Source organism: Physeter macrocephalus, chromosome 7 (assembly GCF_002837175.3).
Source record: "Physeter macrocephalus isolate SW-GA chromosome 7, ASM283717v5, whole genome shotgun sequence".
NCBI lineage: Eukaryota > Metazoa > Chordata > Mammalia > Artiodactyla > Physeteridae > Physeter > Physeter macrocephalus.
This window is the reverse complement of record NC_041220.1, coordinates 145,638,306-145,653,072: the sequence shown is the minus strand read 5'-3', so window position 1 is coordinate 145,653,072 and position 14,767 is coordinate 145,638,306. Positions and strand designations below refer to the sequence as shown.

The window sequence follows — 14,767 nt, the reverse complement described above, 5'->3', positions numbered from 1 at the left end:
GGCACGGAGCCCACCTCCCAGGTCCTCCTGCAGCTCTCGGCCCCGGGGGTCACTCGGCAGCTGGCCAGCCCGTGTCCTGGCCCCTTGCCCACCAGTGCTGTGGGGCCACCTCGAGGCGCCGAGACGAGACCACGCCGCACACACGCGTGGGGCGCCCGGTGAAGGTGTCGCACAGGCAGGGCCCGGACGGCAGAGAGGCCGCAGACCGACCCGCTCTCTGCCCCTCCACAGCCCCCGCTGCAGCCCGCACCCCAGGGCCCCGGGGTCTCGGGGCCTTCGTGGGCCACCGCTCCGGTCTCATCAGGGCGGCGGCCAGGAGGCCGCTCCCCCGCAGACCCACTGAGCTGCGGCTCCCGTGGCCTTTCTGTGCCCGGCCGGGGCCGCCCGCACGTCCCTGCTCCCGCGCTCTCCCCTCCGCCGTGCGTCTGCGGCCTCTGTGTATGCCGGTGTGTCCGTACCTTGGGGATGGGCTGGTGGCCCTGGCTGGGCCCTGGCACGTGTCTGTCAGTGGAGAGGTCCCTGCTGGTGTCCAGCGAGCACTCAGAGTGTGAGTGGGGTGAACGTCCTGGAGCCGGGGACGCCCATGTGCGCCCAGAGGCTCCGGCCCGCTGATGGTGTCCAGGTCCTGCCCTCGCGAGAGGGCCCGGGGTGCCTGGCTGCATGCTCCACGGGCGCGGTGCCTGGATGCGGAGCGCTGGTGCTTGGGTCAGGGGACGTGTGGCCGCTGCAGGTGCTGGTGGCTCTGGCAGGCCCTGCCACATCCTAAGGCCTGTCTCTGCTTGCAGGCCTGGTGGTCGCCGAGTACGACCAGCCCTATGGCGGGCTCCTGGACATCCTGCGGGGCGGCACCGAGCGCCTCTTCACCAACATCAAGGACACCTCCTCCAAGGTCATCCAGTCCGTTGCCAAGTGAGTCGAGGGCGCACAGGCTTGTGGGTTCTCTGCAGGGAGCTTTCGGAACCCTGGGTGCGGCCCTGCCTGCAAGCCGGGCCGAAGCCGCACGTGGGGCCGTGGGTGAGCGGCCCGTGCTCGGCGCCAGCGCTTCTGCCCCCGCAGTGGAGGGAGCCCGGTGGGAAAGCAGACGTGCTAGCTCCGGGCCGCATCCCCTTCCCCGAGGGGTCCCTGTCCACGGAGACCGCGGCCACAGTACATGACCTGCTCGTGCCGTCCTCCGAGCGGTCTCGGCTTTGATCAGGGAGTTTCCGGGAGCGTTGGGGGTTACCTCTGGCGTGTCACCTGCCTCGTCCAGCAGCAGGGGCAGTGTGTTTGTCATGTCTGTGAGCCCCGTGTGGGCCTTGGCCTCATTTTCTTTGTGCCGTGATCGTTGTTGGCGACACAGGCAACAGCCCACGTGTTTGTGCACGAGTGTGCCCACGTGTGAGCACGTGTGTGCATGGGAGCACACGTGTATTGTGTGAGAGCTAGCGTGTGCGTGCACACGTGTGTGTTCTGCTGTCGGTGGGCTCCGTGGCCCCCGTGTGCTTTGCCTCTGATGTGACCTTATGTGACGAGAAGAAACGCAGTTCCCACTGAGCGCAGGGGTCCGGCATTGCAGGGTGCCTGCTCGCACCTGCGTCTGTGGCCCTTAGCAACATCCCGGGCTGCACCTCGGAGCTGGTGGAAGGGTCAGATGTACGATTGTGCATTTATGGTGCCCGGCTCTCCGGAGTCCTGTCCACAGAGACGGGAGCAGTCTTGTGGGCCGAGGCTCTGGGTCCGAAGGCCAGAGGGTCCCGGACGGGCCGTGGACGGGCGGAGGTGGCTGCTCGGCGCTTACCTATCACCTGCCCATGGTGTTGCTGTAGCCGCACTCCCAGGGCGGGGCGGTCTCACGTGACGGCGCTGAGCAGGCTGCTCTGCATGCGTGTGGCCGCACCCGGGCCCGCGGCCGTCCCCGTACTTTCTGCTGACTGGGGAGACGTCAGGGCGGCGGGTCCCACGGCCCCACTCGCGTCCTGCCGTCTTCCAGCGGGGTTCATCATGAGGTCTCGGGCTGACCCGGCTGGCGTGGCAGACCCGGCAGCAGCGAACGGACGTGAGAGAGGCCACGGCCGCCCGAGGAAGGAAACCACGCTCCCATGCAGCTGAGACGCTGTCTCCCCGCCCCCCGGGCCTCTCGTGGGCCCAGTGTCCCCGGCCTCGGGGAGGCTGCTGGGAGGAGAATGGATGCTGCCCCGGCCTCCGCACCCGGGAGCCATGATGATGGGCACCGGGGTGGGGGTGGGGCGTGCGCTGGGCATCACGTACCTGCTCGTGTTCTGAAAAGCAGAGTTTCGGGTGAATGGTCGGGCCTGAGAGTTGCTTGTGAGGGTGGGGGTGACGGGGCTCTGCCCGGATTTAGCTGCCTTCACGCCCGACTCGACTCACAGCCACGTTAGCGAGCCTGATGTGCCTCAGGCTGGTGGCACACCAGGCCACGCGGTGGCATGGCGCCGCACACACCCGAGGGCAGGTCCTCGTAGGAGTAGGAACGGGGGTTTCCTAGAGTAGGAGGAAAGGTGCGTGTGTCGGGTCCCAAGACCACCCCCAGGGTCCCGAGTCTCCAGAGGACCCATGAGACCCGCTGCCAAGCGGTCCTCCTAGCTGTGCGTAGTTTCAGAGAAAGGACACAGCTCAGCTCCCCGTGGAGTCATGGACAGACAGAGAGACACACTGAATTCCCAGCTGAGCTGCGAGGCCGGGCCCCAGAGCCCGGGGCCCGTGGGGCTGCTCATGGGGCACTGGAGCCCTCGGCTCCCCAGGCCGCAGGTCTCCACATGGACCACGTTTTCTACAGGCATTTGGGGCGCACGGCCACTCCTGTCAGTCGTGAGAACGGGGAGAGCCGTCCTGCTCTCACCGGATGCCTGCCGGGGCTAGCTGCCTGCAGCCCCTCTGAGGACCAGGGTCAGGCTGGGTACCCCCTTTCGCCCAGGACGCCTGCCAGAAGTGAAAGAAGTCTGTGAGCCCCTGTGTTTGTGAAGTTGGTCTAGAAATACCAGTGTGAGCTCGTTCGTTTTGGGGCTCCCCGCTGAGAAGGCCCAGGAGCGGTGACAGCCCCGGCCCTGGACTGTGACCTGTAACTGCCCTTCCCACAGAAGGGGCGGCCTGCATGAGGCCAGGAGGGGGTGGACTGGACCCCGGGTCCTCCCTGAAAGCCGGGAGGCCACCCCGCACTGCCATCCCCATCACAGGGAAGGACCCAGGCACGGGGACCTGGTCTCAAAGGATGCCGGCTAGAGCGGGGGAGCGTCCCAACAGTGACAGGCTTGTACATTTGCAACGAGCGCTTCCTGGTTCTTTGTTCACCAAACCCCCAAACGAGCAGAAGATCCACACGGAAACGGCCTTCACCCTGCAGGGTCAGACAGGCTCAGCGGCCACGGTGCTTGAGCTCACTGAGGGGGTCCTCCAGGCGGAGCCCCGTGTGCTGGGCTTCAGGCCTGCCACAGGAAGGTCCAGTTAGGGCCTGGTGATGGAGACCCTCCAGGGCCACTGCCAGCCCCTCGGCCACAGGCAGGACCTTCACCTCAGGGTATGTGGACCCAGGAGTCCTGGGGTCTATCCGGAGGAGGACTGTCCCCGCGTGTGCGGCCTGTCCCGTGTGGCCTCCAAGAGGCGTGGCTGGCTTGTGGGCCTGACCCTGAGCCCTCACCTGTCTGTGGTCTCATTTGTTTCTTACCAGTTTTAGGTCAGACCCTACACGTCCACACGTCCTAGAGCCCCCGTGCCAGGTCCTCACAGACGCCCCCACCAGGCACCCCGAGTTCCCAGCCCGGCGGTGTCTGTACTCTCAGTGTTGAGCTGCAGCCCCGCCACTGCCCCAGGTGCTCCGGCCCCTCCTCGGGGACAGCGGGGTGGGTGGCCGGGCCCCGCCAAGCTTCCCCAGCACTAGGTATCCCACGTGGAGCCCTGTGGCCTGTGGGCCTGGGGACGCGAACCTCTGGCCGCGTGTCCCCTTGAACTGCTGCTCTTACGCTTTTCTCTTTTCCATGTTGGGTTTTTGTTTTTCTTACTGATATTACATTACATCCTATAGACTAGCTTTTTCATGCAGGGTAAACACGGCAAATGCTTTCTTCTTGGCTGTTGCTCGTTTTAATTAAACCACAAGTTTTTCACAGTTCCCTTTCTGTCTTTTGTCTTCTCGTTTAGGAAGCCTTTCGTGCCTCAAGTTGTAAATAGATCAGACCTGATTTAAAACACATCTTAGGGACTTCCCTGGCGGTCCAGTGCTTAAGACTCCATGCTTTCACTGCCAAGGGCCCGGGTTCGATCCCTGGTCAGGGAACTAAGATCCCGCAAGCCACGCGGCGTGGCGGAAGAAAAACACACACACGTTTTAAATGTCTGAGTTTATTGTAAATGTACCTTTTAATAGCTTGGTTGTTGCACGTTTGGCTTTTTAATTCACCTGGACCTCCCTCTGGGGACTTTTCTCCATTCTTGCTCACCTCCCCCTGCCAGGAGCAGCCCCTCTGCTGCCGACCACGCCGGGCGCTGTCCCGGCTCATCCTGCACGCCCTTCTTGGCCCCGCGGCCCCAGCCTCTGTTGTCTGGGCGACAGGCCTTCCTCCCTCCCCCCAAGAACATTAGCCATTCTCACTCATCTGTTTCTTCACATGAATTCTGGAATAAACCTGTCAAGTTGCCTGCACGGTCACTGAGGGTGTAGCGTTTCAGCTACTTCACGATCAGTTTGGAGACAGTTGGTCTCCATGGTGCTGACTGTCCTGCTGGCTGCGCGGGGCGGGCGGGGGGCGTTCCCGCAGCAGTGCGACTGACCCCTGCCCAGGCCTGGCCTGCGGAGGGCACCGCATGCTGCCCCCGCAACCCTGCTGACACTGACGACCAAAACATGAGACAGGAGTGGGGAAGTGCGCCGTCTTTACGTTTAGGAGACTTCGTATCGTAAAGGTCGTGTTGCTCCTCAGTTAATCTATAAGTTCTTTGCGATAAACATAAAAATCCTGATGTCGTTTCCACAGATTTCAATCTCAAAATTCACATGTAAGTTATCCAAAATGGCCGGCAATGTTTTTAAAAATAAGAGAGAAACCCTGTTCTTTGTCAATTTTTTTCAAACATCTGTTGTGGTGTTACAAGTGTTTAGACTCACGCTTGACGTGTACTTAGGTAGGGGTAGTATAAAACACGAAAAGTGAGTCTAAAAGAAAATAACAGAATAATGGGTCTATGTTGCTGAGACCATGGGTAGCTGTGTAGAGGAAGAAAAAATTGGGTCCCATCTAATAATAGCCAAATACAGTAGTTCTGATTTGTTAAAAGATCTAATTGTGAAAAGCGATTTCTTAGAAAAAACTAATAAAATATAGAGGAACATTTTCATAACACCAGAGTAAGGAAGATATCTTAAATGTGACAAAAAATATGTAAGCCATGGAGAAAATGGCTAATAAATTTAACTAACTTAAAAATTCTCTGTTCCTTGAAAAAACACATTTCTTTAACAAAAAGATGTGGCACTGATTGGGAGTAAATACGTTCAAACTATGTAACTCACAAACGAATACCATCCATTATATACAGTGGGTCATGAAAATTAATAGGAAAATGAAAAAATGCACAAAGGAAATTAACAGAGGACACACTATGAATAAACTACAGGGAGATGCTCAGCTTCATGTTACTTTGTAGATAGCATAGTTGGGTCATATATTTTGATCCACTCTGACAAGCTCTGTGTTGATTGGTGTATTTAGACCATTGGTGTTTAAAGTGTTTATTGGTACACAGGCCGACCCCACTTTACTGCACTTGGAACGCAGTGAGGGTCTGTGGCCGCCCCGCGTCAAGCGAGTCTGTCGGCACCTTTTTCCAACAGCATCTGCTCACTTTGTGTCTCTGTGTCCCGTTTCGGTAATTCTTGAAGGACTTCTAACATTTCCTCATTATTGTATTTGCTATGGTATCTGTAATCAGTGGTCTTTGATGTTACTGTTGAGACTCACTGAAGGCTCAGACAATGGTTAGCATTTCTTAGCGATAAAGCATTTTTAATTAAAGGGATGGGCACTGTCTTTTGGGCATTAACACTGTTGCACATTAATAGACCACACTGTTGCTTAAACGTAACGTTTAGACGCGCTGGGAACCAAAACGTCCGTCCGCGTGGCCCCTTTGCTTCACCGCATGGGGCTGCAGCCGAGCCCGCAGTGTCTCCGCGGCACCTGGGGTTGGATTAATAGCCACCCTATTTGTTACTGTTTTCTAGTCTTCGCCGTTGTTCTTTGGTGCTTTTTTGTCTTCCACTCTTTTCCTATCTTCTGTGGTTTTAATTGAGCATTTTACATGATCCCTTTTCTCTCCTTTCGACCTTATCAGTTATACTTCTTTTTTCTGCCGTTCTCAGTGGTCGCCCTAGAGTGTGCCCATTTACCAGCTAACCCAAGTTTGCTTTCAGGTAGCGTAGTATCACTTCCCAGGCAGTGGGTGTGCTTCATAATGCCACAGAAATCCTAATTCCTCTCTCCTGGCTCTTGCATCATTGTTGTTCATTTCACTTGTACACAGGCATGTTTGAGTATGTGTGTCTATATGTGAAATATGTACATAGGCATACCTATCGGGTGTATTGTTGCCATTATTATTTTGAACAAACTTATCAGGTAAATTAAGAAAAATAAACAGCTTGATTTTACTTTCACTTATTTCTTCTTTGATGCTCTTCCTTTCTTTAGTAGATCTGAGTTTCTGACCTTCATCATTTTCCTTCTTTCTAAGGAACTTTTTTTTTTTTGTAACATTTCTAGAAGGCAGATCTACTGGCAACAAATTCCCCCGATTTCTGTCTGAGAAAGTCTTTACTTCTCCTCACTTCTGGAGGATAATTTCTCAGCGTAGGGAATCCTGGGCTGCTGGTTTTTCTCTCAATGCTGTAAATATCTCGCTTCACTCTTTGCTTGCACGGTTTCTAAGGAGAGGTCAGGTGTAATTCTTATCTCAGTTCCCCTGTAGGTAAAGTGTCCCTCTCCCCTCCTACCCACCCCCCAGCTCCTTTGGGATTCTTTTCTTTATCTTTGATTTTCTCTAAGTTGAAACCGACATGCCCAGGTGTCTAAGTTGTAAACCGACATGCCCAGGTGTAGTTATTCCGGCATTTTTCCTGATGGGTGTTCTCTGGGCTTCCTGGATCTGTGGTTTGGTGTCTGACATTGATTTGGGGAAATTCTCAGTTAAAATGTGTCAGTATTTCCTCTGTTCTTCTCTGTCTTTTCCTTCTGGATTCCCCATTATGTTACACCTTTGCCCCACAGGCATTAGATGTTCTGTTCTTTTCAGCCTTTTCTCTTTGCTTTTGGGTTTTCAGGGACTCTGTCGAGATGTCCTTTCGCTCAGAGGTTCCTTCCTCAGCCGTGTCCAGTCTAATCAACCCATCAAGGGCAACCTTCATTTCTGCTGCAGGGCTCTGATCTCTGGCATTTCTTTTTGGTTCTTCCTTAGGATTTCCACCTCTCTGCTCACATTCCCCATATGTCCTGCATGCTCTCTACTTTATCATTAGAGCCCTCAGCACTTTGACCACAGTTGTCTTAAGTCCCGGTCTGATAATCCCAACATCCTGACGCGTCTGGTTCTGATGCGTGTTCTGTCTCTTCAGATTCTGCTTTTTGCCATTCCATGTGCCTTGTAATTTTTTCTCATTAGCCAGACATTTTGTACTGGGTCAGAAAACTCTGTCTTCCATTTTTGTTGTCAGCTCTCTCCCAAACCAGCTCCTTATGTCCCACCTTCTGGTAGTAAGAGAATTACAGACCCTTCCTATCAGGACCCCCGCCTCTCCACCCCTTGCAGTTTATAATTTCTCATCCACCTCTTAGGTAGATGTCAGCTCCACACATGCCCACACATGCATGCATGCGGTCACCCAGGTACACACGTGCACACTGACACGTGCACACACAGTGTCCCCGGGAGCTGCAGCCTGAATGGTGAGGACCACCCCCACCCACCCCGGCCTCTCAGGGACTTGCTTCAGTTTAAGCTCTTGTGAGTTAACCGTAGAAATTTCCTATAATAACCAAGTGCCTTTTTGTTTTTTAATTCCAGTTATGCAAAGGGAGATTTGGATATTTCTTACATCACATCCAGAATTGCGGGTACGTTTGCCAGCTTTAACCATAAGGATGAACTTCTGGTTCTTTCCTGTCTGAGGACGGCGTGTGGGATCCTGGCCTCTCGGGCAGCCACTCACTCGCCCGAGATGTGGCCTAGGGTGTCCATCCCTGCATCCAGTGTGCCTCTAGGCCTTGCGGTGGATAATGCCAGTGTCAACCCAGCTTCTCCCCCTGGTCTGGAACCTTCTGAAACGCTGAGGTCATGAGGGAAATAATGCGAGGCCACACATATTAAAACGTGGGTCTCCAGGCAAAAACCACAATCCAGATGCTTGGGGAGACCGTGTGGCGCTTCAGGCCCTGCGGCAGAAGCTGCGTCTCAGGAGGGTCCTGGGGCACCATCTGGGGATCCCAGAGGATCTGACGGGCGCTGGGGCAGGGCTTGTAGGCCGCTGCTCCGCCCCTTCTCAGGACTCGCTGTACCTTCGGGTCAGCGGGCACGAGGAGCAGGCCCCCGTGTGTGCCCGGCCGTCCGGCCGGCCTGTGGTTGTCGAGGTTGCAGGGGCTCCTCTCTTGCAGTGATGTCATTCCCAGCGGAAGGCGTGGAGTCGGCCATCAAGAACAACATCGAAGACGTGCGGTTGTTTCTGGACTCGAAGCATCCGGGCCGCTACGCTGTCTACAACGTGTCCCCGAGGACGTACCGGGCCTCCAAGTTCCACAACCGGGTGAGCACGGGCTCTGGCTGATGCTCAGCCTAGTGTGGCGCTGGTCCACCCTTGACACTGCATGGAAGGGGCGGGGTCTCCTCAGGGGTCCCCGAGGATCACTGAGCCTGAGCTGCCTCCAGAGGGAACGCGAGACCACGCAGTGTTCTGGGCGGATAAACGCTCGGGGCGTGGACGCTTTTTACAGTACTTACACTGGCCCTGAGCGCAGATGGGGCAGGTGCTGCGTTCCTTCTGCCACGTCCGCCAGAGCCTGGCTCCCGAGTCCGGTGGCGCGCCTGGGGCTGGGGGGCGGCGCTTTGGGTGGGGCCCGTGTGTCTGCACCCCGGCTGGCGAGCTGCCCTCCCTGCAGGTCTCCGAGTGTGGCTGGGCGGCCCGACGGGCCCCGAGCCTCCGTAGCCTGTACAGCCTGTGCAGGAGCATGCACGCCTGGCTGCGCCAGGACCCCGGGAACGTCTGCGTGGTGCACTGCGTGGTGAGCAAGCTGCCCCGCCCTGGGGCACTCAAGGGACAAGGGGACATGCAGAGGGGCAGGCGGGGGCGGCTGGGTGTCCCGAGTGGTGACGCCGGCGCCCACCACTCCCGGGAGCAGCAGTTCTGCCCTGGGGTCTGCGGCTGGCTGCCCAGGCCCGGTGCCCCCAGGCGACTCCTGGCACCTTCTGTGCTCACGGCCGGGTCCCTGGCAGCAGGGGCTTCTGGCAGAAGACTGCCCTCACTGAGGGTCCCCCCCCCCACCCCTTTTATGGAAGGTGCGGGCTCCCTCGTGGCAGCACCCATGTACGGAGGCCAGCCTGCCTCCTGGGACCCCGTCTGTGAGCCCATCCTGGGGCTGAGGGTTTGTGGGTATCACACCCAGTGGGGCACCTGCCAGAACCCGCCCTCGAAGGTCAGTACTGCCGTCCTGGTGTGGGTGACCGTCACGCCAGGGGTGGTGCTGCAGAGGGTTCACGAGGGTGAGCGTGGACGTGCCGAGCGCTGAGGTCGGGTGAGGACCCTGACAGCGCAGCGCGTGCCCGGCCGCCTCGTGCCTTCTGCCGCGGAGCCTGTGTCCTCTCCGCTCCCTGAACCCCCACCCCGTCCGGCGGGCCTTCCTATGCTCCCCGGTGAGCGCCGGCGCGGGCCCTGACCACCCTGGGCAGCGAGTGCCGCCTGAGCCGCCCGTGCGTCTGTCCTAGGACGGGGGGGCCGCGTCTGCCGTGGCTGTCTGCGCCTTCCTGTGCTTCTGCCGGCTCTTCAGCACCGCAGAGGCCGCCGTGTACATGTTCAGTATGAAGCGCTGCCCGCCGGGCATCTGGCCGTCCCACAAAAGGTATGGCATCCGCCGTGGGGCCTGGGTGCCGCGTCGCCGTGGCCAGGTCGTAGCTGTGGGCGCTGGGAGATGGCAGGGTTTCTCGCGAGTGTGGACCTCGGTGTTGGGTGGGGCACGGGCCTGCGTGTGCGTTCGGGGCAGCCGCGTCTCTGCCCTGTCTGGGCTCCCAAGCAGCGGGGCTGCGCCTCTGCCCGGGGCCTGGGCGCCAGCTTTCCTAGCGCGTGAGGCCACTTGTTCGCTGGTGACGGGGCAGTCCCTGGGCGCCACCTCCGCACACGTGGCCTGGTGGCTCCATTCGGCAGGGGAAGTGGCATCTGGGAGCTGTGTGGCAGCACCGTCCCCGCTGTGCGTCCTCCACGTCAGGGTCCGTGAGACACACAGCTTCTAGGCTGTCTCTGCCGACGACTTACAGGAGTTGGTTTCCCGGGGCTTCCGCCGGCCGCCGCCCGCCCCCTGCCCCCTGGGGCCGCTGGCTGCTCCCAGACCACCTTCCCCGCTTCCATCCACCTTGCAGCGAGAGGGGAGCCTCACGCTCAGGCCTGAGGGTTGCTCACTCCCCTCGGGTGCGGGGAGAGCATCTCCTTCCTCTGTGGGGAGGGCCTTGGCGTGAACAGCACAGGGACCCAGAGTGGGGAGAGCCGGGGCCGCCTGGGCCCTGCCGCCTCCCACCCCTGCCCTGGCAGGGAGATCGGGAAGGCGTCCAGGCCAGGGAGGGGCCGTTGTGGTCATTCCTGCCGCTCGGGACCGCTTCACTGCCTTGATGGCGGCGTGGGGTGGTTGACCCACTCCTGCTTGTGAGGCCCAACCCATTGGCTCGCTGCCCGGGGGCAGGGCATACCCCGAGACAGCCGGCACGCGGTCATGTCTTCCGTGTGGCTTGGGGGGGTGGGGGGGCTGGGCCTGGCCATCGTGCAGAAGGCCCTGCCGCCTCCCACCCCTGCCCTGGCAGGGAGATCGGGAAGGCGTCCAGGCCAGGGAGGGGCCGTTGTGGTCATTCCTGCCGCTCGGGACCGCTTCACTGCCTTGATGGCGGCGTGGGGTGGTTGACCCACTCCTGCTTGTGAGGCCCAACCCATTGGCTCGCTGCCCGGGGGCAGGGCATACCCCGAGACAGCCGGCACGCGGTCATGTCTTCCGTGTGGCTTGGGGGGGTGGGGGGGATGGGCCTGTCCATCGTGCAGAAGGTGTGGCGGAGCAAGGGCTGCACCGCCGAGTGTGGGTGACAGGCTGCCGACCCTTTCAGCGTGTCACCTTCCCGTAATCTGGGCACACCGGGGATTCCCGAACTGTGCCTGCAGCTTGGGGTGCCGCTTGGGAGCACTCAGAGTCGGGGGTCAGAGCCAGCAGAGTATCGTTGTTGCCAGCGTGTGCCTGGCCCCGGGGCCCCCAGCAGACCCCAGGCTGCTTCCTTGGAGACGTGCAGATGTAGAGAGCGTAATCCCCCGCCCGGCCCAACAGCTTAAAAAAGAGCGGCGCCTGCTTCAGATGCATGACTTTGTCAAACCTGTTGGAGAAGAGCCATCCTGGAGCCATTGGCTCACCCCCAATCCAAGGAGGGACAGGCACCCACCCCCAGGGCACTCGGCGGGGGTTGGTCTGTGCCCTGCAGGACAGGTCAGAGAGGGAGGCCGCTGCTCAGGGGGCACGAGGTCGTCTCCTGGGGACAGACGGCGAAGCAGCCTTCGTGTGAGACTCGGAACCGTGACGGACGTTAGGCGTTGCTGGTCGCCGGTCTGTGCGCGCAAGACTCTGCTGACGGGGGCGGGGTGGGAGGGAGCAAGGAGGGCCCAAGGGAGGGGCCGCGACCTCGGGGGTCTGTGGGCGTCATTCGCCGAGACGCCCGTCAGGCCGTCTCAGACGGTGTGACAGGCGCACCCCTGGGGCCCCGGGGACGGCGCGGGAAGGGGGAGCGCGGAGGAGGCCTTGCTGAGGATTTCCCCAAGCTAACGGCAGACGTCGAACCCAGGAAGCTCAGAGGACACCAAGCGGGATGCAGAACAACACACACACGCGGAAAACCCACCTCGGCTTCCGGCGTTCACGCTGCCGAGAGCCACGCACAGGCGCTCCGGAAGGCGGGCGGCGGGGTGGAGGTGCAGACGGCGAAGGTTCTTCTCACGGGCCGTCGTGACGTCAGCAGCGGATGCGAGTGGCGGCCTGGGGCGTGCTCCGGTGGCCCGGGAGATGAGGAAGGAGAAGCCGAGGCTGGAGAGGCAGGCGGGCGGCCGGCTGGCTGGGAAGCCGGTTCAGCGTCACCTGCGCGTCGGGCCCCTCGCCGAGCACACGCTGCCGCGGGCCTGCACCGTAGCGCTGACGGCGGGGGCGGAGGAGGGTTGTGTGCAGGGCACGTGCGACAGGCTCCGCTGCTGAAACACCCGTCCCTGCGGTCAGGCGTCCAGCTCAGCGCCGGCCAGGCTGCCTTCTCAGCTCAGCCTTGACTCAGGGGCAGTCTCCTTCTCCATCAGTTTGGAATCTGCTTCCAAGCTCACTCAGGTTGTGGGCTGTGGACTTGGGTTGTGGTGTCCTGGCCTTCTTGCTGTTGGCGAGAGGCGCCCGGGTCTCCTGCCACGCGGCCGTCTCCACCGCGGACCTCGGGAGCGGCCAGAGTGCTGTGGCGAGACGGAGTGTCGCCTGCTGTCAGTTTGAAGCCAGTCACGGCTCCTGCCCCTCCCCGGGAGACGGGTTAGACCAGTGCAGGAGACGGACACCCTGCGGCGGTGGCACCGAAGAGGAGCCGCGAACCACCGAAGGGAGCCGGAGGAGCGGGTTCCAAGTCCGCAGCGTGGCATGTGGATGGCTACGGCGGCCCTCTCGGTGACCAGTGGGACAAGTCGGCAGGCCGGCTCAGAGCCACGGAGTGTGTCCACGACAGAAGCGTGCGTGCAGAGCCCTTGGGAGGAAGGGTCGTGTTCCGGGCTCTTACACCACAACAGATTGGGAAGAATAGAAATCGTGCCAGATATGTTCCCAGGCCATCGTGGAATTAACCCAGAAATCAGTGACAGCAAGGTGGCTTTGGAAAGCCTTAAATATTTCAAAGTGAAACAGTTCCCTATGAGTAGCCCGTGAGTCAGAGAGGAAGTCTCAAGGGAAATTTAAAGATATTTTGAACTGAATGAAAATTACAACATAAGATTCATGAGATGACACTGGAACGTTGCTTCTAGTGAAATTTATAGCAAGAGATGCTTACGTGTGATTGAGAAAAGACTGACGACCTGATGGGCTCCAGAGACACGGAGCACGGGTGCACCGTGGCATGGAGCACCCGTGTGGTGTGTGGGCTGCACGGAGCATGTGTGTGACGCGGTGTGCGGGCTGAGCACGGAGCACACGTGTGACGTGGCCCGTTTCCTGCACAGAACACGCGTGTGACATGGTGTGGCTCCTGCCCTCCAGGTACATCGAGTACATGTGCGACATGGTGGCAGAGGAGCCCATCACGCCCCACAGCAAGCCCATCCTGGTGAAGGCCGTGGTCATGACGCCCGTGCCCCTGTTCAGCAAGCAGCGGAACGGCTGCCGTCCCTTCTGCGAGGTCTACGTGGGGGATGAGCGTGTGACCACCACGTCCCAGGAATACGACAAGATGAGGTGGGCTCGGGGCTCAGGCCCTTCCCTGCCCCGCGGCCTCATCCTGTGGGGGTTGTCGAGGAGGGAGTTGTGCTCTGGGGCTGCGGCTGGCCGGTGGGCGTGGAGGCGGGGCCGGCGGGGCCTGTGGGGGAGTTCTCGGGGTCTTCGTGCTGGGTGGCTCCTTGGAAGTCCTCTCCTGGACCATCCGCCCCCAACGCCTGACATAATTTGGCCGAAAAACCCGCGAGGCAAGCGGAAACTGGCGCTGTGGGTCGCAGTTCATCAGAACGGTTCACCTCGTACCTAAGTGCACTGCTTTTCTTGGTTCTGTTCTCCAGGGATTTTAAAATCGAGGATGGCAAAGCAGTCATTCCCCTAGGCATAACGGTCCAGGGAGATGTGCTCATCATCATCTATCACGCGAGGTCCACCCTGGGAGGAAGGCTGCAGGCTAAGGTGAGCGGGCGCCGGGCGGCCCCTGGCTCGTGGGCAAGCTTGGTTCTCTAAGCGCAGTGAGAGCTCTGTGTCCCCCCCTGTGTGGCAGAGGCAGAAGGGACTGCAGCCTGAGCCTGCCCGGCTGTGGCCCTGGGGCCTCCCCACGGGCCCAAGGAGCCGCTTGTTGGCCAGGGCGCTGCCCCAGCCTCTGTGTGTCCCCGGCCCTGGAGCCCCGTGTGGGGCTCTCAGCTGGTCACCCGTGAAGGGCCTGGCGTCGCCCTCCCGGCCTGAGGGCCTTCTGTTCGCTTTCTCCCTGCAGATGGCGTCCATGAAGATGTTCCAGATCCAGTTCCACACAGGGTTTGTGCCTCGGAATGCAGCTACTGTGAAATTTGCGAAGTATGTTGGCGTCACACTGAGGGGGGCGGACGAGAGGGGCCGTGGCTGGTGTGGAGACAAGTGCAGCGTGATTGATACTGGCAGGGGTCCCGGGAGCGCTGAGCTCTGACGCCCGGGGCCCGGGAGGGCTCACACGGGGCAGTGCCGCGCCAGGGCTGCCTGTGCTGAGGGCTCAGGGAGAGCCGCCCAGCCGCCCTCCAGCGTCAGCGTCGTGGGCTGTGGGCACGTCTGTGTTTCTGCCCGTTGTTGCTCCTTTAAGAGTCTCC

General features: G+C 60.0%; 1 protein-coding gene across 6 annotated transcripts in view; it reads left to right on the top strand.

Moving 5' to 3' along the window:
* Positions 1-14,767, top strand: part of GAK (cyclin G associated kinase) — a 54,346-nt gene that overhangs the window by 23,908 nt on the left and 15,671 nt on the right. For all 6 annotated transcript variants that reach the window (XM_028492463.2, XM_028492461.2, XM_055086278.1 and 3 more), the window contains 8 exons: positions 786-909; positions 8,050-8,099; positions 8,637-8,785; positions 9,138-9,260; positions 9,961-10,094; positions 13,494-13,688; positions 14,006-14,123; positions 14,422-14,501. In XM_028492463.2, the coding sequence (XP_028348264.1) occupies positions 786-909; positions 8,050-8,099; positions 8,637-8,785; positions 9,138-9,260; positions 9,961-10,094; positions 13,494-13,688; positions 14,006-14,123; positions 14,422-14,501 (973 nt within the window). The remainder of the gene's footprint in view (positions 1-785; positions 910-8,049; positions 8,100-8,636; positions 8,786-9,137; positions 9,261-9,960; positions 10,095-13,493; positions 13,689-14,005; positions 14,124-14,421; positions 14,502-14,767) is intronic.